At 50.6% G+C, this 22,581-nt stretch overlaps 2 protein-coding genes across 3 annotated transcripts; both read left to right on the top strand.

Moving 5' to 3' along the window:
- The first annotated feature begins 1,133 nt into the window (after positions 1–1,133).
- LOC104038486 (protein-arginine deiminase type-2) lies at positions 1,134–11,787 on the top strand. The gene is made up of 16 exons (XM_075721507.1): positions 1,134–1,225; positions 2,707–2,893; positions 2,974–3,043; positions 3,217–3,278; positions 3,360–3,477; positions 4,093–4,218; positions 4,950–5,128; positions 5,332–5,435; positions 5,605–5,716; positions 5,798–5,905; positions 8,197–8,348; positions 8,608–8,752; positions 9,845–9,938; positions 10,727–10,812; positions 10,987–11,115; positions 11,554–11,787. Exons 1-16 carry the CDS (start codon positions 1,134–1,136, stop codon positions 11,785–11,787), a joined length of 1,998 nt encoding a protein of 665 aa, XP_075577622.1.
- A 515-nt stretch (positions 11,788–12,302) lies between these two features.
- Positions 12,303–22,339, top strand: SDHB (succinate dehydrogenase complex iron sulfur subunit B). Of its 2 annotated transcripts, XM_075721555.1 has the most exons (9): positions 12,303–12,391; positions 12,621–12,633; positions 13,222–13,349; positions 14,664–14,749; positions 16,831–16,967; positions 17,286–17,402; positions 19,679–19,780; positions 19,991–20,113; positions 22,115–22,339. In XM_075721555.1, exons 1-9 carry the CDS (start codon positions 12,303–12,305, stop codon positions 22,190–22,192), a joined length of 873 nt encoding a protein of 290 aa, XP_075577670.1. In that variant the 3' UTR covers positions 22,193–22,339. The 2 variants fall into 2 exon arrangements, with proteins under 2 accessions (XP_075577670.1, XP_075577669.1); XM_075721554.1 differs by lacking the exon at positions 12,621–12,633 and having other exon boundaries at positions 12,303–12,377.
- Positions 22,340–22,581: the final 242 nt, after the last annotated feature.

The following is a 22,581-nucleotide window of genomic DNA, read 5'->3' as shown; positions in this document are numbered from 1 at the left end:
ATGTGGTTTATATTTTCTTATATTGCTCAGGAAGAACATCTACCACCTTTAATAAAATCTCCTTGTTGCCACAAATCTCATTTTTCCATGTGCAGAAAAGCAGCAAAACTGCCTTTGTGCGTGTGTGTGTATGTGTGTTCCCAAGTGTTTGCTCAGCAATGCAAAGTCCTCGCTCACACTTGCTCAGGTCATGGCAAAAAAAAACCCCGAAACCGGATCTACTTCAGACGGGAAACTGGATTTGAGCTTATTTCCTATGCCCCAGCCACGGAGGGAAGAGAGCACCAAAAAAGAAAAGCCTGAAAGGTATATAAATAGGGAGCAACAACCTGAACATTTCTGCTCCTCACTAATTGCTTGTGGCTTCTAAAATCTGGGGCAGAAGTTTGGCTTTTAAAATTAATATTTAGCTTGATGTTAATAAATAATGCAAACACCTGCGTGGGCAGCAATTGCTCCTGACACGCTCCACTGCGGTGCAGCAAGTGGCGGGTTCGCCATGCAAAACCACCTCCGATTTCCCCTCATTGGCAACTCGCTCCCCAGCTTCTCTCTGAAAATAAGCAGGGGGAAAAAAAAAAGAAAAAAGGAGTGTCCTGCTCTAGCCTAAGGGCTGGGAAATTGTATTTCTTCCAAGAGCAGCCAGAGCTTTTTCCTAGAGAGCAAAAAAAAAAAGAGCGGATACCCCACAGATGCAAATGCCAGCTGAAACCCAAAGTGCTGCAAAATCACCTCCCCGTTGGGCTACGCGTCTGCATTTGGGGTCGGAGAGTTGGGGACAGCTGGGGGAGCTCCTTGCGTAGGGCTGGGAGCCGGCCGGGCTTTGGGCCAGCCGCCCTCCCTCTCCATCCCTTCCCTCCCCTCGGAGATCATTTTCATGGGGCTTTAGAGGGTCCAATGCAACCGTCCCCTCCCTTCGGACTGGGGTGGGGGCTGCGAATTTGTCATCCCAAACTTTGCAAGCTCTAAAAGCAGCTTGATTTGCTCTGGGGCCAGTCGAGGAGGAGGAGGCAGGCGTGCAGGGGAGGAAGGAGAAGCAGCTGGGTGCTGCCACGGGGTTCGGTGCCACCCGGAGCGGGTGCGGAAGGGTGCGCGTGCCCATCGTCGGAGCATCTGGGCTGCTGCGCGCAGAGATGCCAGGGGACCGCACGCTGCGGCTGCAGCACGGGAACCGCATCGAGGCCCTATGCGTGCTGGGCACCCACATCTCCGCCGATGTCTACGGGTGAGTGTGACGCCCCACCGCTCCCCTCCTCCCTCCATTTCTGCACTTACACCTTTCTCCTTGCCTTTACTTTCACCTTTCTCCTTCTGCAAATCCCCCCCTCCTCATTTTTCCTTCTGCTCCCCCAAAACCCACAGCCCTCATGCTGTGATTTAATGCAATTTGCGGGCAAAATCCTCCCTGGGCTTTGGAAATCTGCGCAAGCCCCAGGAAAGCTTCGAGCATCCGCATTTGCACGACATAGTATTTACCCCAGGTCTGCGACGGCGATGGGTTTGATCCATTTGCGGTCAACAGATCTAGTGTCATCTCGGAAAGCTGCTAGAGAGCAGAGGGATGAGCAGGAGCCACAGGGATGGACTGCAAAGGAGGGGATGCAGCTGGGAAAGGGAAGGAAACCAAGATCTTGTGACTGAGGAGTGTCGTGGGAAAGCATGCGAGTCCCCACACCACCAGCCCTGCACCCCTAAAGCCAACCTAACGCTGCACTGCAAGATAATTATTCCCCCAAAGGAAAAAGTTTAAAAGCTCATTTCACAGTTAATTCTGGTCTTTGCTGCTTTTGCAAATCTCACCCTGGCTATTCAAGCCAAGCAGCACAGCTACACGTCAGCTGGCATCTCTCTGGGTCAAATCTCCTGCCGGTGGGATTCCCAAAACCCAGAAACAAGGAAACCAAACCAGTTTCTCCATGCATAATTAAATGTAATTTAACAATTTAAGAAACACCCAGGCAGCAGCAAACGAGCACTCGTATTTCCTCTCCCCTCACCCCAGTGTGAGTTTGGCGAGGCTGCCAGCATCCAGAAACCCAATAAATGATGCCGTAACGCTGATACAGCACAAGCTCTCAGGTGTCAGGAGCACGCATGCTCAAAGGGAGCTGGCACCTTGGGAGCTGTAAGCATCCCAAAAATAAAAAAAAAAAAAGACAGGGAAATTCGGAACAAGGAGCCAGGAGAGGGGAAGGGGATGCACGGAACAGCTGGAGAAAAGCAAGGGCACGTCAGACTGGGAGCGGTGCAACACCAGCTGCTTCGGGGCTGGATAAAATCACCCTGAAAATTAGAGTTTCCCATGGTAAAGTCTCTCAGCTGGGTTGCCACACCATTACAATGAGCTGTCAAATACCAGGTTTGCCTTGGCTGGAAAATAAACACGGATTTCTCCATTAAAGTGCAAACCCGAGTTGGGTTCCACTGGTACTGAGTCCTTTGGCTGTGATTATTACAGATCATAATCTGCACTGATGGGTACAAAATAGACTCATTTTGCTAAAATAGCGTGTTCTGCCCTAAAGAAAAAAAAAAAGACACTTCAAGCTTTCCCAAGCAGGGAGGAAAGGGCAGAAAGGTGCCGGCGGTGAGCGTGGAGACGCCAGCGTGCCCAGTCTTGGCTGTGTTTTGGGAAATGAAATTAATTGCAGTGAGAACTGTGTATTTTTGGTGCAAACCTCTAAAAATTGAATGTGTTTTGAGCAGGGCTGCCCCGGCCGGGGCGGTCTCCTTTGGCGTGAAGCACACAGAGGGGGTGAGGGTGGAGGTGGTGCGCCAGGGCCAAGCAGAGGTCGGGTCAGCCCCCAGCAGCGGGACACGGTGGCCGCTGGACAAGGGGACGGTCCTGAGGTTCAGCGTGAGCCGGGCCAGCACCGAGGTCAACGATAACAAGGTAAGAAGTGGGGTGATGGGGTGTGGGACCTCCGTGGAGGGACAGCATCCTTCCCCAACCAGGGATTTGGGGGTTTGCAGGTAACCGTCAGCTTTTACGCAGAGGGAGGGCAGCCCATCAACCAAGCCGGGGTCTTCCTCACCGGCATCGGTGAGTACGAAGGCTTCCACAACGCAGCAATCCCTCTTTAACCCTTTGGTCCATTGGAGCGGGGTGTTTTGGTGTGGGGGCAGAGATGGACCCAGGTTTGCTGGGTCTGGAGGGCTCTTGCACCCACCCAACCTTGCCGTACCCTGGGATGATGGTGGGATCTGCCCATCCAGGGATCTCTCTGGACGTCGACGCAGATCAGGATGGCGTGGTGGAGAAGAACAACCCCAACAAGGTAATTCAGCCTCTTCCACTGCACAGAAAGTCCACGGGCTTGCAAGAACCTGAGCTCACTAAGCCCCAGCGGGTGTTTTAGGCAAGCTGGACCTGGGGTCCGGAGGGACACGGGGCCATCCTGCTCCTCAGCTGTGACAAGGAGAGCCCCTTCACTCCGGCATTGGACTGCAACGACGAAAGGGTATTCAACAAAGAAGGTAACACAGCTTCAAAAAAAAATCATATAAAGCAAAAAATGCTCTGTTATTCCCCCTCTTTAACCTTTTTGGAAATGAAATTTTGCTTGGGAACTGGCTGCCCATGAGCTGCTCTCCACCAACCTGCTGAGTAAGCTTCCCACATGGGAATTTTTTTTTTTTTTTTAATGCCATGCAAACTAATTGTGGTCAAGCAGGGGCATGAAGCACAGCCAGAAAAATAGCAGAGGTGCCACTGACAGCAGAGCTTGGCCCAGGGATGCTTCGCACGGGTGAAAGGAGCTCGGGGCAAGGCATGCAGCCGGCAGCCAGGAATACACCCGCCTGTTCCTGGAAAACTAAAACCACACCAAGCCAGTGCCCGTCGGCTTTTTGAGGCCAGGGACAGGCTGTGTCAGGGCTGGGGGGGGAAGGGCATTTGTTTCAAAGCACAAGCCGCAAGCTTTGCTAGCAGGACCACAGGGGTTTTTTCCAGCTTGCAAAGGCTGGTAGCAAGGGAAGAGCAGATTTCTTAGCATGGGAGATGCAAACCCCAGGAGGGAGCATGCAGGCCAGCCAGAGCTGCATGGCACAGTCACCCATCACCCAATTTTTTTTTTGTTGTTTGCACCCCAGATTTGCTGGACATGTCTCAGATGGTCTTGAGGACTGAAGGGCCGCAGCACCTGCCCCGTGGGTACGAAATAGTCCTCTATATTCCCATCTCCGACGCTGACAAAGTTGGGGTCTTTTATGTGCAGAGTAAGTCCCTCCTCACCTCCTCCTCTGCCCCTTCCTCCTCATTTGTGGTGCTTTTGAGATCCGCACAAGCTGTTTTCCATGCATCTCTGACCTTGTTCTCTCTGTGCTCTTCCAATGGCACTTCTGAAGCAAATCATTAACAAGCAGAGACACAGCACCATAAAGCCATTTATCCAAGGTCATCCAGCAAAGGAGTAGCAAAAAAAAAAAAAAAAGCCATGTGTCCTGACACCCATATGCTTTATCCATGATGGCAACATGCTCTACAACACATCTTCCCTTCCTTGTTCCTTGTTGTGGGCACTTTGATTAATTCCCTGGGGCCAAAAGCCCTCATCCAGTCCAGAAACATGCCATTAAGTAGCTTGGTCTTGTCCCTCCGTGCAGAGGCAGCCTGTCAGCGGGAGGGTTGGTGGCATTGTCATCCCATGGCAGGTCAGAGGGGGCTGCAAGGGCAGAAACCCCATGAAAACATCTTCTCAACGACCGCTCCATCCAAGGAAAGGCTGAGACTTTTTTTCCCCCACCCTTCTTGTGCATGATGGCAAAATTGCAAGCCCCTTAGCTCCTGTTTTAAGGCACTTCTGCCAGATGAAGTTGTATCTACCCACAGAGGCAGAGAAACTCCAGCACAGAGGGATTGTGGTACCTTCTTGCACACAAGCAAAATAGGTTGGAAACCACCACAGAAACTTTGGTAATTGCCCACCTTCCCCTTTCTTTTCTTGCAGACCCCTTCTTCAGGCAGCGCTATGTCCATGTGCTGGGCCAGAGGAAGCTGTACCACAGTGTGCAGTACACCGGTGGGACCGCTGAGCTCGACTTCTTTGTTGAAGGGCTCCGCTTTCCTGATGACACCTTCTCTGGGCTGGTCTCCATCCATCTCAGCCTCCTGGAGACTCTGGCTGAGGTCTGCGGGCTCCAGGGAAAGGGTGCAGATGGGAGGTGCAACAAGGGGTGCAACAGTCCAAGGGGCATGGAGAAGGGGATGGGGATTCAATGGAGAGCAGTCCCCATTAATTTACCCCCAAAATGACCTCAAGGGTAGGGTATTTTTGGGGAATAGTGGTAAACAGGGTGTAGAAATCCCCGATTTCCGCTTGCTTCCCCCAGGGTATCCCCCATACACCAATCTTCACCGACACAGTAGTGTTCAGGGTAGCACCATGGATCATGACCCCCAACACTTTGGCACCGGTGAACGTCTTCGTCTGCAGGTAAAGGCCAAGGGATGATGCCTTCCCAGCCAAACCAACATCAGCCCCACCATCTCCCTGGAGGTCACCAGGGCAGGCTGGGGAGGTGATGGGCAGAGGGAAAGGCAGCTGCCTGCAGGAGATATCCACCCTCCAGCAGCCCTTCATCCCCTTCCCTCCACTTTCACAGCATGAAGGACAACTACCTCTTCATCAAGGAGATAAAAAACCTGGCGAACAAGGCCGGCTGTGAGCTGAAGGCTTGCTTCGGCTATGTCAACCGTGGGGACCGCTGGATGCAGGTAGGTGGGCACTGGAGAGGGGGCAAAGCTTTCCCTCCCCCCTGCTGATGTGCCCCATGAGCGTTTTCCTCCCTTCTTTAGGATGAGATTGAGTTTGGCTACACTCACGCTCCCCACAAAAGCTTCCCGGTGGTGCTGGACTCCCCTCGAGATGGAGGGCTGGAGCAATTCCCCATCAAGGAGCTGCTGGTAAGAGCAGGACCACCACTTGCATTGCCTGAGGAACCGCTCGCAGGTTTTTATGCTTAAGCCCATTTCACCACTCCCAAAACCCCACTTGCACTTGGCTCCTTGGAGGCCCTGCAATTAATTGCCTGAAAAAAAAAAAAAAAAGAGTTTAACACCTCTGCATGCAACTGCACAGAGATACTACCCCAGCTACTTCCAGCTGGGAGGACACCAACAGCCTCACCCCCTACCTCAAACCAAGGATCAGAGCCTAACCCACATCCCAGCCATCCTGGAAAACCTTTTATCCAGAAGGTGCTGGATGAAAGGGGCAAGGAGGACCTCACGCCTCCGGGAACATAGGGCTTCTGCCAAGCTCTGGGGCAGGAGGGGATTTCTTCACCCTGAATATCTGAGCAGTGGGCTGGTTTTTTCCTTTCCTCCTCTGCACCTGTGAATACACAGAGGAAAGGAAAGTGTGAGAGGGGTCAATTTACTTGCTCAGAAGAGAGCAAGGTGCAGCCAGCTGCCAAAAAAAATCCCTGCGAGGCTTCTCTGCCAAGGCAAAGGGCCAGCCACAGGCAGGGCGTGCAAAGAAAGCTGGCTGGGAGAGCAGTGACTCTGGCCAGGGTGTTTTGGGAGAGCCCAGCGAAGACAAGCATGGGAAAAAGATGGACTGAATGACCCCTTTGAGATATCATCACGCAGAAAGGGCAGGGCATCCCCAAGTAGCCGCCAAATCTCTGCCCATACACCCAGCCAGGCCCTGGCAGCAGCCTCAGCCCTGGTCTTCTCTCTGACAGTAATGGGAGGAGAGGACAGCTCACTTTCTGCTGCACGTCACTTTGGGGAAGGTTAAGCACTTTCAAAAGCATTGAAATACATCATTTCTCATGCCTGAAATGAGTACATGCAGTCCTGGATTCATCAGGCAGGACGGGAATAGCACACTGATCCGCTCCTTCGCAAATAAGCCAGGCAACCGCTCCTATCTACCCTCTTTAGGAACTGCTTTGCTTCATATTTAGAGAAGCAATTTCAGCCTTTGGAGCTTCTAACGCATTACACTCCAATTTCTGCTTTGAAGCCTCCCCTAATCCCCACTCCTATCTTTTCAATCTCATTTTCCAGCTAGGAATATTTAGCCAAACACAACACACTCGGGTCCTCCTCTCGCTCCGGCCAAGCCCTAAGCCCCTGGGACCCTGTGCCAGGGAAAAAGGAGATGAGAGAGAATTAGCCGCTCAAAATCAATCTGGAACTGATAGGACTTGGATGCAACCCACAAACCTGGGATGAACCAGTGCCTGGACAGTTGAAACTGTACCAGCTCCGTGGTTTATTAAACTGAAATAAGCTGAGAGCAGGTGTTTCGTGCTCAGTCCCTTCCACAGCACCCAGAGAAAGGATCTGACTCCCAGCCATCCTCCAGATATGCACTCCAAAAATGCACAGGGAGCCCTGGGGAAAGGCAGCAGCAGCTCCCTGCTTCTCCAAACACCCTCAATAAAAAAAAAAAGCAACTTCTATATCATAACTACACACCCTCAGGTCTCCCTGCTCACTTTTACTGACCTGCATATTTGTTTTACCCCTAGGGAAACCCAATACTAACAAGTGATTGGGATTTACTGCAAACCCAACCGATACCTGACCTTGTCCCAGGGGCTATAGAGAGCTCCAAGCTCACATTGACTTGAACCAGAGAGCAAAGACAGGTTCAAGGCAGGATTTTTGTCCCACCACTGCCAGTTTTGCCCTGTTTAACATTGCAATCTCTCCCTTGGGCATTTGACCCTGGCACATCACAACCAAGGGTTAACTACCCCTGCATGCACAATGCCTTAAATCCCAGATATATTAAGTCCTGAAAATCAGGGTTTAAATAGGATTTAAGTGAATTATTGCCCTTCAGGTGGCTCTTACGCCTGGGGTGAATTTACCCTCAGGGGCTGAAGTTCATCTCACTTGACAAAAGCCATCCAGAAACTCAGCTTTGGGGCTACCCCAGCACCTAATTAGCTTAATGCACACACTTAAACATTGTCTGCAGGATAGCAGAGGAGATCTCTCCCCAGCTCAATGCCCCAGCTCTGCCTCTGGCACTTGCCACTTAGTACTGAGCCCAGATGACCCAGAGACCTTTATCCTCATGCCTTTCCTTTAGCCTCTCCCCATCCACAGACAGGCTTCTATCCTGATATTTTTTTACCCACTGGAGCAGGCCTGAGCCCAGCAGGAGGGATAAAAGCAAAGACATGGAGGCAGGGGGGGACTCAGGACAAAGCCCACAGCAATTTCTCTTTCCCCAGGGCCCCGACTTTGGCTACGTGAGCCGAGAGCCCCTCTTCGAAGCCATCACCAGTCTCGACTCCTTCGGCAACCTGGAAGTCAGCCCACCGGTGACCGTGGCAGGGAAGGAGTATCCCCTGGGGAGGATCCTCATCGGCAGCAGCTTCCCCATGTAAGAGATGGGAAACCCACATGTTCAGGAGCAAAGAAACCTTGATTGCCCCTAAATAACATTAAAAAACACATTAAGGGCCTTAATTAGCCATTCCCTGGCCAGCTGCAAATCTCATACCCTATGGAGCAGGTGCACCTAACCTCTGCCTTCACATTCACACCCTCCTTTCTTTCCTCCACCTTGACAGCAATTTCTGTGTACATACATATTGCTGCATAAATATTTATTCCCTCTCTCGGGGGTATTTTGCCTCCAGATCCGCAGGGAGAAGAATGACCAGAGTGGTGCGGGATTTCCTCTACGCCCAGCAAGTGCAGGCTCCCGTGGAGCTCTACTCCGACTGGCTGGCTGTGGGTCACATCAGCGAGTTCATCACTTTCGTGCCCACCTCTGACACAAAGGTACCCCAAACCCCTGAGCCACTCCGTGGTTTCTTTTCTGAGATACAAATCCCATTGGGACACCACTAGGAAAAACCCCAAAGCTCATTTCTTTGGCAGTCCCAGTCAGTATTTGCTTGGGTTTTCACCCCATCCCCAAAGTGAGGGGCTCTGAGCAAAAAAAGGGACTTTCTTAGCTAATAACCAACACAGAAGAAAAAAGATGCCTGCAAAGGTAGCCCAAGAAATTTAAACCTCAATATTCACATGGGCTGACCAGGGCTCACAGCTGCTCAGCATCTCCCAGATGTTTTCAGAAGCTAGCTCTTTCCTCTGTCCTGGTTTTTACTTCTGACACAAGACTTTCCCCCTGGGGAAATCATTCCTTGACCTGGATGATTCAGAAAAGGAGTATTTATGCACACCCCCCCCCCACAAACCCTCCATGCAGTGCTTTTACCCTCCCCAGGGCTGTGCTAAGCCCCTGTAAGAGATACCATCAAGACTGCAGCAAGCAGCCTCCTGCACTCCACCAAGGAGACCATTTCTACAGGTGGGAAGCAAGCCAGGACACACACACGGCTCAGACCCCACAAATTCATAATTCCCATGGGATTAGCTTAATAGCAATTTTTGGCTTCTTCTAAGGAAGTCAGAACATAATTATTCACTCGCTCCATCCTCCCTCCTGCATTGCAATGCCAGCCTAGAAACAATAACAAAAATAACCCAACCAAGGAGTGATCACACTCCTCATTCACCACCTCAGCTCACCCAAACTTCCAGCAAGCACCCTCCTGGGAGCTTATATACCCCACCTGGGGCCAGCAGGATTGGACCCAGGTGCAGCCAGGCTGCAGTTTTCCTCCCTGTCCCAGCAGCAGTTTAACCCCTTGGGGACGGTTTGGTGGGTATTTGCCAACAGCATAAATCACTGTACCTCATTCAGATCTATCCCCTCAGCACCGCATTAAAAAAGGCAGTAAATAACAGCAAAAATGCCTAATTTTAAGAGCTTAAGCTCAGATTCCTTTCAAAAATAAGCCCCTGAGGTCCCCCAAGGCTTCAGATAAGCCACTTTCGGTGACCGCTCTCCCTCCTGTCTTGCCCCAGCGATTTCGGATGCTGATGGCCAGCCCCGCGGCATGCTACAAGCTCTTTCAGGAGAAGCAAAAGGAGGGCCAGGGTGAAGCCACCATGTTCAAAGGCAAGGGGACAGCGGGCAGCTTCAGACGAGCTTTGATGTCGGCAGAGCAGCCGGCCCGAGGGCGGCAGCGCCTGACCGACGTGCGGGTATCGGGGGGACACGGGGACCTTTTCCCACCCGCTTGCCCTTCACAGCTGGCAAGCGGGATGCCTGCCCACCATACCCAGCCTCCTCAAGCCCTATTTTGGGAAAGCGAGTGGGACGGGAGGGATAAAGCCCTCTGCGTGGAGGGGATGCTTGCTTGGTGGGATGGAGCATCCCTGTAAATGCCAGCAGAGCTCCAGCATGGAGCGGGGCTTTTGTGTCACCCCAAATTCACACCATTTTTTCTCCCTTGCCCTTCCCTCCCAGCACCAATGTCTTGGCGGCCAGTTTGGGCACCCTTTAATTGTGGTTTTGAACATCGTCTATCCGCGATGGGGTTGGGGGAAGATCTCTGTACCTCCGTGGGTCCCTCTGGGTCACTGCCACCTGCCCGGGAGCTGGCTGTCCCAAAAGAAGGGGTGGAGGTGGTAGCTCTGGTTTTATGGAGCTGAGTGGAGAAATTCAGGAGCTTATGACTCCTGTGGGCAGGAGGGTGGATGATAGGACCTTTCCAATGCTCTTTCCAACGGGCAGAGGCTTTCCTCCCACCTAGTTTCCCAATAAACTAAGAATGAAGACTCCCAGCAGCCTTAACCCCACGCTCGGGGAATTGGGATTTGGGGTTTTTCTTCCCTCTCTGTGCCCTGTTTTAAGCTGGGCTCCTACCAGTGCCATTTCATTTTGACAGGGGTTTGCATTTGCAGGGTACTCTGGGACAGACACGAAACGGGTCACCATTAACAAGGTCCTTTCCAGCAACATCCTGGTGCAGCAGAACCAGTATGTTCAGGTAATGACTGATATTTCCGGTAAAAATTCATAATTTTTGCAGTAACTACCCCAGGGTGGTGCAAACCTTTAAGGGGAAGTGTTGCATTTTGGCTCTGATCCCGTGTGAGATGGTTTTGGGGACTGTGCCCACCTGTGTTCACCTCCTCGACCTGCTCTTCTCCATCCCCTCCAGTGCTGTATCGATTGGAACAGGGACGTCCTCAAGAAGGAGCTGGGGTTGATGGAGGAGGACATCGTCGACCTGCCGGCCCTCTTCAAGCTCGACAAGCAGGGCAAAGCCGTGCCGTACTTCCCCAACATGGTGAGGGGGTTGCCCACTCCTTGGGTCCTCCCCAAAAACCAGCTTATTCAGCCAGGATGAGTCCCCAAAGGTGTCCCAGAAAAGCACAATATTTACAGCCGCCCAGAAAAAGAAAATATCTCCAGCCAGGCTTGGATAACCCAGCATCTACCGCAACTTTGTGGCTTCGTGTTGCTTGCAGTTGGGTTAAACTGTGGTTTTGAGGCGAAAACCTTTCAAAGTGGTGAAATTGCAAGGCGCGGGGTGCATTTTAATGATAAAAAGGGGGAAAATGATGACGGATTTGGAGGTCTGGGGAGGGCGGCTGCAAAAAGTGGCATCAATGCCCCATTTTGGGGTGAGGCTGATGGAGGAGGGTGGACGGTGGCTTTTCTTCAGCTTTATCAATCGGAGAGGCTTGTCGTGATGCTACCGGGCTCCTCTTGTGTCACCCCACAGGTCACCATGATCGTCTTGGCGAAGGATCTGGGCATCCCCAAACCCTTCGGCCCTGTGGTTGGGGGCGAATGCTGCCTGGAGCGGCGGACCCGCTCCCTCCTGGAGCCACTGGGCCTACGCTGCCATTTCCTCGAGGACGTGGCCTCCTACCACGGCAGGCTTGGGGAGGTCCGCTGCGGCACCAACGTCCAGCGGCGGCCCTTCGCCTTCAAATGGTGGCACATGACGCCATAGCGGGGCCTCCTTCCCCCTCCACCCTCGCCTCCGGCGGCTTTTTCAGTGTGTGTTGCTTGCGATTCAGTTAATAAATGAATTTGCTGTGAGGAAAGAGGCGGGAAATTAAATAATAACGGGTGATAACTGTGAGAGAAAGGGAGGGAAGCCCTCAGGCAGGGTGAGGCAAGGGGGAGGACATTTCAGCCCTCAGCGCCCGCCATTTTGCCCTGACCACCGTTGAGGCAAGCAGGAGGGCCTGCGCACCTCCCCTGCAGAAAAAGTTCAGCTGGGAGTTAATGGTGGGCTGCACTGGTCTCCTCCCTCCCCAAAAAGGGGGGATCCAGGCGTCCTGGCCCCGCCATCCCGCCTTATGCCATAAGGCGCGCCACACTCAACATGGCGCCTCCCCGGCGGCCGCCGCCACTCCCAAGATGGCTGCCACAGAGCCCCGCCCCCTCTTGCTCGTCTATGGTCGCGCGGGGGCTCCTTCCGCTTCCGGGGCGGGAGCGGGGTCGGAACTGCGCAGCGCCAAGATGGCGGCGGCCGTGGTGGGAGTCTCCTTGAGGCGCGGCGTCCCTGCCCGGCTCCTGCGGGCCGGCCCGCGGCCGGTGAGGAGTCTGGAGCCGCCCTGCTCCGGGCAGCGGGGCGGGGGGCCCTCGGGGGAGGCGTGGTGCGAGGGGCTGAGGGCTTCGGGGGTGCTGGAGGGGCTGTGAAGTGAGTTGGGGGGTGAGGAGGGTCTGGTGGGCGGTAGGGGCTGTGTGAGGTTTGAGGGTGGGCAAGGGAGCTGGGGGGCAGGCGGGGTTGCAGAGGGGGCTGGGAGGAAGCTTGGGGGTGTGGGCAGAGGGGCCTAGGGCGCAGGAGGGGGTCCAGGGTGCAGCACAGGATGGGAAGAGGGTTCAGAGTGGGTAGGAGAGGGGTGGGGGGCTGGGAAGGGCAAGAGGATATGTGAGGGGGATGCTGGGAAGGGTCCGGGGGGCAAAAGTTGGGAGGAAAGGGTCTGGAGAAGTTATGGGGGAGATAGAAGTTGAATGGTGGTGGAGGAAGAGGTGGTGCAGAAGGGAGTTGTTCATCTGGAGTGGGGCAGTGATGTGACTGGGAGCTTCTGAGGGCAGTTTTGGGGCAGGGAGAGTCTTCAGGGCTGTGGAAGAAAAGAGTGTCTGCAGGCACTGCAGGAGCACCTGTGGGTTCCCCCTTAATTTTGGGATTATCCCCTTTGCCTTGGGGAGGAGGAGGGAGCCCCAGGACAGAGGTGGTTGCCTGGGCTCAGGTGCACTGCTCTGACAAATCCTTGAGAGGATTTTCCAAAAGGTGTACGAGTGCCCACATACAAAGCAGTGGTGGGTCCTGCAGCGATCACCCCAAAGCATGTGGCCTCAAGTAATTTTTTTTTTTCCCCCTGCTAAGAGCCACCCAAAGGGACCTAAGGGCTCTTTTGCTGTTGTTTGAATACAGATGTGCCGGGGAGCGCAGACAGCAGCTGCAGTGGCGCCCCGTATCAAGAAGTTTGCAATCTACAGATGGGATCCTGATAAGCCTGGGGACAAGCCCCGCATGCAGACGTACGAAGTGGATTTGAATAAGTGAGTATGCCCCATTAGGGAGAGGCTTTGCTGCCAGGCAGGTGCGCTGGGGCTGCGTGTGCATGCAGGTTGTCTGACAAGTGATAACGGAGGGTGGTTGAGGAGCACCTGAGCTGACAGCTAAAGGTGTCAGCAGCCTCATTAAGGACTGTTAAAACCTCGTTAGAGTGGCCAGGGAGGTGGTGTCTCGGCTGTGTTACAGAGTACCTTGGCCTCAGCACAGGTGAGATCAATGTTATTTCCTGATAAAGCAAATCTTACTGTAATCACATGGGATTATTTTCCCCTCCCTCACCTGTTGGTGCTAAGTCTGGCAAATCAAGCTGTACTCTGAATGCCAGTGTCTCGATAGCTGTCAGCAGTAAAATGGTCACTTCATTTTGTGACTTCTGTGAGGTTCTACCTGTATCGCTCAGTTGTGTTGAAGACTTGAAGGTGTTTGCGGCTTTAATAAGCTCTATTTACATGGTAAATCTGGGGTCAAGTTCCAAAAGGAAACTGTTTTACGTGTAGCTTGCAATCCCAGACCTGGGAGATAAGGCAGAATCTTGATTGACCCTTCTCATAGTTTTCTTCGTGCTTAATTACTTCTAATTTGCAGGTCATGGTAAACTTGTAGTAACTACCCGCACACTTTGGTGTAGTGATCACTGAGAAAGCTCTTACTTTGATTCTGCGAAGGGTTGCAGTCTTCCCTGTGGTACAGAAACCTTTGCATGGGCATGTATGCCGTGATTTCCCTGAGTTCTGGTTGCTGCTGTGATCTTGCCAGAGGAATTCACCTCGAGCCCTTTCTGAAGGCTTCAGATACAAAGCCACGTAGCTCCTTACTTAAGAAGCACATGACGGAGAACTCCAATTTTTGTGTGACTTGCACTGGTTAATAATTTCTGGGTGTTGCCTGGTCTGCTGTATATAAAATTACATAAGTGTCCACAGCTGTTTGGTTTTGTGTGCAACGCTGCCTCTTGTGACTAATGAGGACAGGCAGACTTGTTAAAACCTGACCCAAAAGGAGAGAACCGGTAGCAGGGCACTCGGTTTCCAGTTGTGCTGTCTGAGCCAGATCCTCGGGCTATCAGCAGAAGAAAGGGCTTCTCTCCCACCCTGACCCTGGGGTGTGCTGAGGCGAATGGGTTGTGCTGCTGATCAAGATAGCTCTGTCTTGTTGTCTCGGATTGGCAAAAAAAGTGTGGTTTTTTAATTGTAGTTGACCAAAGTCCTTTTAGGTGCTGCTTAGTTGGGGTGCCAGAGATCAAGCACTGAGGCTGGGGGTGAATTATCAAGGTTCACCAGCTTTGTTTTCTGTTACAGATGTGGGCCTATGGTGCTTGATGCTCTGATCAAGATTAAAAATGAGATGGACTCCACTCTGACCTTCCGCAGATCGTGTAGGGAAGGTAAGGAGGGGTTTTCCAGCCTGCTAAACTGAAGATTGCCCTTGAAGACTGTTTGTTGCTGACAGTGCGTGTGTAACTACTAGAAAACTTCAGGGTAGATGGCAGTGCACTGCTCTCCTCTACCAGCTGCTGCATATGAAATACCTCAATGAATCAAGTAGAAAAGCTAAAGCTCGTATTCACAGGGCGTAATCGCACAACACTGAGCTATGAGCAATATGCTTAAACAGCCCCAGTCGTTCCTGTTTCTGGCCTAATCTTGTTCATCTTGCTGCCCTCCAGTGACGGACTGCGTAGGGAAATCTAGCAAGAGAGATTACGACAGCAAAATTGAGGGGGCAGATGTGGGGAATGGGAATGAATTGTAGGGGCTGCTTTATCTAGTGCTGCTGTGGAAATAAGAAAGGGTGTAACTGGAAGAGTACTTACAACTTCTAGGAATAGCTTCAGGAATCTTTTTTTTTTTTTTTTTTGGCCCTTTGACTAAGCTAAATGATTGATTGAGGGGAAAAGGCCATCTGGTGGTTTTACGTTGTAGAGCTACTGGCTGGTTCTGTTACAGGTACAAATCTGTGTAACTGCATTAAAACTTACCTGTCCAGGTGACTTTTCCTGTCAAAAATCCTAATTCCTGGGTAATGTTGAGATACGGAGCTTAAAATGATAGTTGTGGAAATGCGGGAAGGGAGGATGCCTTTATGGAATGACTTTGATTGTAATTAGGTGGGTTTGCAAGTATGAGAAATCTAGGTGCAGTTGATGCCTAAAGATGTTTTGACTTGGATCTAAATGAAAAGCACTCTTCAATGCAGCAGTTTCCTGTAGAATCTGCATAGCAGGCAGAGGAATTTCATCCAGTGTGGTTGTTCTCAGTGTCTGATATTTAGATAGCCAACATTGTTCCCAAGCAGCTGGAATTAATTGCCCTGAATACTTTTCTTTAAGAACCTGAAGACAGATTTTCAAGCCGGACTGGTTCAATCTTGCCCCTTTTCTACGATGCAGGAAAAAAAAAATCCAATCACGTGTTCCTGTTGCATACTCGTGGGCCTGTGTCTGCAGTCCTGGTTCTCTCTCCAGTTGACTGGAAAATACTTGTAACCATTTCTCGAGTGGGAGGAATAACCTTGTTCGAGTGCCAGCCTTTATCTGGCGGCGAGGGGAAGGATTGCCATCAAGTGCTGAGGCAGACTAGCTCGCCAGCGTGAGGAGCAGTGGCATTTCTCTGACTCATATCAATTGATATGTGTCAAATCCTCTGAAATGAGAGTTTTGCCCTTTCAGCATTTGTCATCTTTCTAATTACGATGTTTTAGGCATCAGTCCGAATTGGATACCCGAGCTCCTGACCTGAGCAGTATCTGTGACAGTTCTGCGGTGGTTTTTCTTGTAAACCTTGGCCTTTCCTGGGCTACATCTGATCCTTATATTACTGGGAGATCATTAGTAGTGTCATCTAATCCATTTGTTCAGCTATTTATGTGCTGTTTGTTCTGGTGAGTGTCTGTCCTCTCACATTTGGGAGTTAATGAATGCAGTTTATGGCACCACTCTATCCTGCCGCAGAAGGCGCAGAAAGAAGCTTCTGTTTTAAGGACTTTGAAGCTTCTGTCTTAAGGACTTTTATGTTCCTGACCTTCAGGGATGCTTTTGACCGTAACTAGGGCTGATGGGGGATGCGCCTGGTTCCCATGTTACAATCTTAGCGTTGGCCGCTTCTCATCGACACGAGCTTGTGCTTCAAACTTGTGAACAAAGCTGAATGTTTTCCCTGCCCTAAGTAGCATGTAAAACTAATGAATGATGCGAAAGGGATGAAGTGTCCAAGCCACTTGTTTTCTGCTGTGGAAGGAAGTTCAGCACTGAGAATGTGTTTAGGCTTTAATGAAAGTGACTCCTGTGTTTGTTCTTTATTTAAATAGCAATGTGTTTGGCCCAATGGCAACTTCTGGAGTTTTTCTTGTCACGTACAGAGTTTCTTGAAGACAGCCTGGGGACGTGTTTGGGGCCAGGAGGATTTTCCCCAAGGAGGATAAGAAGATAAATATCTAATGCTTTGTTCTTTTTTTTCTCCTACTCAGGCATCTGCGGCTCTTGCGCCATGAACATTGCTGGTGGAAACACGCTGGCCTGTATCAAAAGAATTGACCCTGATCTCAACAAGATCACTAAAATCTACCCTCTCCCCCACATGTATGTGGTGAAGGACCTTGTTCCAGTGAGTATCTGCCTCTGTCAGCTTGCGACCAAGGGTGACAGCATTCCAGGCAGCGTGGGGTTCAGATTGGGGTGGAGGGGATAATGTTGGGAGGTGCCAAGGGGATCAGGTCTCACAATTCACATGTTATTCCCGCTGGTGTTTTCTGGCTTGGGTGGGTCTGAGCTTCACAGCAGTGACTAAATCTGTCCTCGTTTGGAGGAATGTGGCAGGTTCAGGTACAAAATGCCACCTTCTGTTGGAGTGGTAGCAGATGTTGAATCTTTCGTGCATCGGTTCAGCTTTGTAAATGTGACCTTTTTGCCTTTTGACTCCTAGGACCTGAGTAACTTCTATGCACAGTACAAATCCATCGAGCCTTACCTGAAGAAGAAGGATGAGTCGAAACAGGGCAAGGAGCAATACCTGCAGTCCATAGAAGACCGTCAGAAACTGGTTACTGCTTCATTTCTTCTGTTGAAATCCCTTCCAGATAAGACCAGGGTTAAATGCTAACATGCGGTAGCTTCTAGTTCCTTTAATGACAAAGCTGTCTGGTGCAAAACCCGACGTGGGTGGAATCTGCTCCCTGAAATGCAGCGTCATGGCATGCCTGCATTGCTAGGGGTAACATTTGCTAATGAAATGCATTTGTGGTTGCGATGGGGACTCTGATCTCATTTCCACTGTCTGCACTGCGAAACCGTGTGTGTTTGTAAAAAAGCATTGTGAAGGCTACAGGCTTGTAATATTCCAATGGAGATAAGGCACCGCAATTTATGCTGGCATGTAGGCTGTCAGGCTCAGCGCTGTCTGTCTTGTCTAGCTGCAGCATGCTAAGCAATGCTCTCGTGTTGCTGCTTGCTGGGTTTTGCAGCCCTAAAAACTAATGGCAAAAGCTAAACCCTTTTGGATGTGGAGACACAAGCGTGATGTGTTAGTGCAAGTCTTCGGATGTCTGTCTTGAGCACCCTGTTATTTTGAGGGGATTTCCTGGGAACGTAGTGGTGTTGGTCCAAAGTTTCTGCATAAAGCTGAAGGGTGTCTGAGGAACCGTTTGAACAGCTGGGACATAATAGCTTTTTAAAAAGCTTATAGTGTGGGTAAGTTCTTGTCTGGATTTCCTTGGCTGCCACAGTAAGTATCATTAAATCAGCAGTTTCTCTTTTGCCTCTGACCTGGCTCGATGGATCCATCGCTCACTTCACATTTCAAAGCTCGGCCTGTCAGCACTCCGCTGTGATCGTTGCTGCGGTGCTGTCACTGAGGAGGCGCAAAAGTGGGCAGGCAGCCTAGGCTTTGGCGTGAACATGAACAGCAAAGAGGAAGGCTGATTAAAGGGGATTCAATGAAAACATGTGAGCTGCAGCCTAGTGCTCTGCAGTGATCTTTGAAAGTTTTCCATTACGTGTGTTTGCTGTGAAGTTAACATGCAATGAGCAGACCGGTAATGTGCCCGAGATGTCGGTAGCATCATGCGACCGGCGCTGTGACATCTTAACAACCGCAAGACTTTACAGTCTGAAAGAATCTTTATCCAAGGGCAACAGTTCTGCACCGCTTCATAATGTTATCTGATCCATACATAAGGCCTAAAGAGACTCTCCCATAACATGGTTTCCATAAAGCAGCATCCTTGAAATCACTTTGTCATTCAAGTAGAAATAGGCAAACCTAAAGTGGCTGCAAGAGCTGCCTGAATCTCTCTCTCAGTTTGTAAACTTGCTCGTTGTCTCGTTGCTGAAGTTTCTCTTGCTTTGAAAATGGCCTGTGTGCAGGAGAAACTTGGAGACAGTCAGCTGAAAAACTCCCACCTTTTTCTTTAAATCATCAGTCATTTGAAATACTACAATTGGAAATAAGACAAATTTAGAGCAAGAAGGTAAGTAGCTTTGCAGGTCTTTCCAAAAGTGTATTGGAGCAGCCTCTCTGACACAGGCTTGCTACAAGCTCCCAGGAGTTTTTGGAATCAGGTAGCTTTCTAAACTAAATTTAATGAGACCTTTGTCCCAAAAAGCAACTTTCAAATACGCAATTTAAGCCAGACTGGGCTCTGTCTTTTAGCCTGGGGAGGCTGATTGAGCTAGGAGACTCGGGAGACCTCTGCTCCTCAGAGTTTTAATTGTCTTCTGCCCAGTGTCACTTCCGTGTAGGTCTAACTTCCTTTTCTTCAGTGCCTGAAATAAAAAGGCCTTCATCTCTATAAAAATGGTGAAATGGCTAAAGACTTGCACCAGTCCTGTTCCGTAAGTGCTTGGGGATCCCTTTGAAGCACGTGTTAAACTGTGAGCTATTCTCCCCTAGGCTGTTGGGCAGACTTTGCTCTCTCTTCACTTCTGTAACACGGCCTTGAATCGTTAATTGGTTATGGATCTGTTCCTTTCCTCAGCTGCTTATTGGCTGGTAGGAAAGAACGCAGGAACATCAAACAATTTTCACATTTTTCTTTAGTTTAATGCTATTTCTTTTGTCGCAAAAAACCTAGTTTATTGTAGCGATCAAGTTGGGAGGATTGCACGCGCATTGTTTCAGAGGACATGCGTGTAGGAATCGCTCGCTTCTGGCAGCGCTTCTTCAGCTCAAGGTTTTTGGAGCCGCTGTGTTGCAGCGAGTCACTAGAGGGGGAGGTGGGGAGGGAAGCAGCACGTGCTCGTGTAAATCCTCTCTTTTAAAAAAAGGCTTCGTCGTGAGTTTCTGGAGTGGCTTGACTGTGGTCTCCCACCCCCGTGCAGGACGGACTCTACGAGTGCATCCTGTGCGCCTGCTGCAGCACCAGCTGTCCCAGTTACTGGTGGAACGGGGACAAGTACTTGGGTCCTGCCGTACTGATGCAGGTAAGGACGGATTCCATTTGTCACGTGGGACTGCTGAGGGACGCCCTATCTAAAAGCAGTACAAATATTTGCGAGCACGGGTTGGGATAGTCTTACATAGTCCAGATTCTGGACCAAAATTCCTGAGTTAGGTGTTGCTTTTAAAAAATCTCGTGCTGATTACACCACCTTGAAGAAGCATTTGGTGTGTCAAATGCCACTGACTTTCAGGCCTATCGCTGGATGATTGACTCCAGAGATGACTACACAGAGGAGCGCCTGGCACAGCTTCAAGACCCATTTTCTCTCTACCGTTGTCACACTATCATGAATTGCACGAGGACTTGCCCTAAGGTATGCGTACACCCTGCGTGTGTCCCCTCTGGGGTTACTGGCTTGGCTGCAAGCCCCTTGTTTCAAAGCAATCGGAAAATACCGGCTTAGGTTTTTCTTTTCCTTGAGCTTGCCTTGGCTTGTTTAGCCTTTTGAAATGCAGTCTTGCTCATGATAGTGACTGTACAAGAGGATGTGGCAAAGTTTTTTTTTTTGTATTACGCATCACAGGAATGTCTCTTCCTCGTGAGTGAGACTTTGAGAACCTGTTTCCAGGATTTAGGAGCGTGACGGTAGGGCGCTGGTTGTGCAAGGGACACTGCCACAAACGGTACGGGGAAGTTTGTCCTGCGTAGTCTGGTGTGAGCTCCCCCCGCAGTGCAACCTTAAACTCCAGCAGTAGCGGCTGTCCCTGGTGTATTGTGCAACTTGTGTAATGGAGAAAACGACAGCAAGTTTTTGGTGCCTTTGGAGGACGTGTTTTATGCTGACGTCCTGCTGTCGGGGCATTTCCCAGATCGTCTGTTCTCTCTGGTGTTTCTTGCAAACTGAGCAAGCTTTCCCAAATCGGAGCGTGCCTCTTCCTCATCTTGCAATGACTTTGTGCCTGTTGTTGGGCAGATAACCAAGTTTTGCTTTCTTGCCAGCTGTGCTGTTTTCTAGCCAGCCTTTGCTTGCACCTGGTGGTGGAGTAATTCTTGAGCTGTGAAATAATAGGAAGGCAAATGTTTGAGGGGATCACAGACATGGCGGAAAGGAGATCCTGGAGATCGGGGTTGACAGGTCAGGAGTGCTGCGTGCTGATTTTTTTTTTTTTGTGTGTGTGTGTGTTTTTCTAAAGTGATTCACTGACTACAGATAATTCCCCCTTTGTATATCTCAAGATTTGGTGTGAACCGTAGTTCAGCTAAGGGTGAAGGTTCAGCTTGAAGATCTGGCTGCATGGAGGAATGTACGTAGCGCAGGGAGGTGGCACGCTGAGGCTTGGCCTCTCAAGTTTGAGGCGCGTTGACGGTTAATAACACATTGCCACTCACATGCTCTAATCCCGGCTGTTGTCTTGATCGGCCCTGAAAGACTGCGTGGTGAGCTGCGCAGCCGGGTAATTTCCTGTTCGTTCTCTGTCCCGCAGTGCTGCTGCTGTAATCGCAGCGATGCAGCGGGGCAGTTGTGATCCCCCCTCTCATTTTGAGATTAGGCACGCTTGGCTTGGTAGCAGCGCCGCAGGATTAAGGGCCTTTGCAACATGACGTGTGTCTATATTGTAGAAAAACCTTCTTTGGAAAGCTTAGCTGGCTTTTGTGTGAGGAGCATTTTCATCTTGTGAGTTGCTGTTCTTGGTCACTTCCCTAGTGTCCTCCAATATGCAGCTTTTTTTTTTTAATTTCAGACAAGGAGGAAAACCACATCTCTTGTACCATCACTCTCGAGCTTTTACAAGGCAGTTTCCTGCCTCCAGAAGTCATCTTGTAACACCCGTAAAAGTGTTGAATTCAGTCCTGCTTGAGCTTTATTAGCAGTTCCTATCGCTCGGCCACTCATTCTTCTCTTTGATCCTCGCGTTGCTGATTAAAAATCAGTCCTCCGAAGCCAAACGAGCGTTTTTCTTCAAGCAGTGGAAAGTGCTGCCGGTTCAGCCTCCAGGTAGAGGAGCTGAGCTCCGAGCTGGCGCGCTGCGTCTCTACCCTGGGCTGGCTTGCTTTATCCTTTGCAAATTGAGGCTGAGCGCGCAGCAAGCCTGCATCAGCACACCTTAACCGAGGGGCGTGTGTGCCGGAACGCCCAGGCTGCCTGGAGCAGGCTCTTCAGAGCTGGCCCTCAGTCCCAGCATTTGAAAGGAAGCACGATATTAGGCTGGGCTCCAGCTTTTAGGGAAAAAAAAAAAAGCATCCTCTTGCCAGCTATTTTCATGAGTAGCAGCATATCTGTGAGTTTACTGTGACTTAAATCGAGGCAAGGCGGGGGAGGATGCTCTACCGTGCTCCTTTCCAGAGGAGCTAACTGAAACTTTTTCCTTTTTAGGGTTTGAACCCCGGCAAAGCGATTGCTGAGATCAAGAAGATGATGGCAACTTACAAAGAGAAGGCGACCGCTGCATAATGCTGCTCCCTAACTGGAGGTGTAACACGCAAACATGCTTTACCTGAAAGTAATTTATACTTGATTTAGCAAGAGAAGGTTCCAGCAGGTTCCAGTTTGGTGGTTTTTTCCATAGTTTGCATGTACAATAAATACTACAAAGAACAAATAAGAGTTGTAACTTTATTAACAATATAGAACTGATGCCTCTGCCTCAATCGTAGCATCCCAAACCTCTCCGGTTTTGCAGTTTTGAGTGTGTGAGCAGCTGGGGTCACCTCTGAGGCTCTGCTGTGGGATGAGGATTTGAAAGCGGCCCCACAGCAGAGACGGAACAGAGAGAGGATTTCTGTAATAACCTTGATCCCGTGTCTTTAAAGCGAATGCACGTGTGGGACGAGACCTGCAAG

Source organism: Pelecanus crispus, chromosome 15 (genome assembly GCF_030463565.1).
Source record: "Pelecanus crispus isolate bPelCri1 chromosome 15, bPelCri1.pri, whole genome shotgun sequence".
Taxonomy (NCBI): Eukaryota; Metazoa; Chordata; class Aves; order Pelecaniformes; family Pelecanidae; genus Pelecanus; species Pelecanus crispus.
Note: the sequence above shows the minus strand (reverse complement) of the source record. Positions and strands in the feature narration are given on the sequence as shown.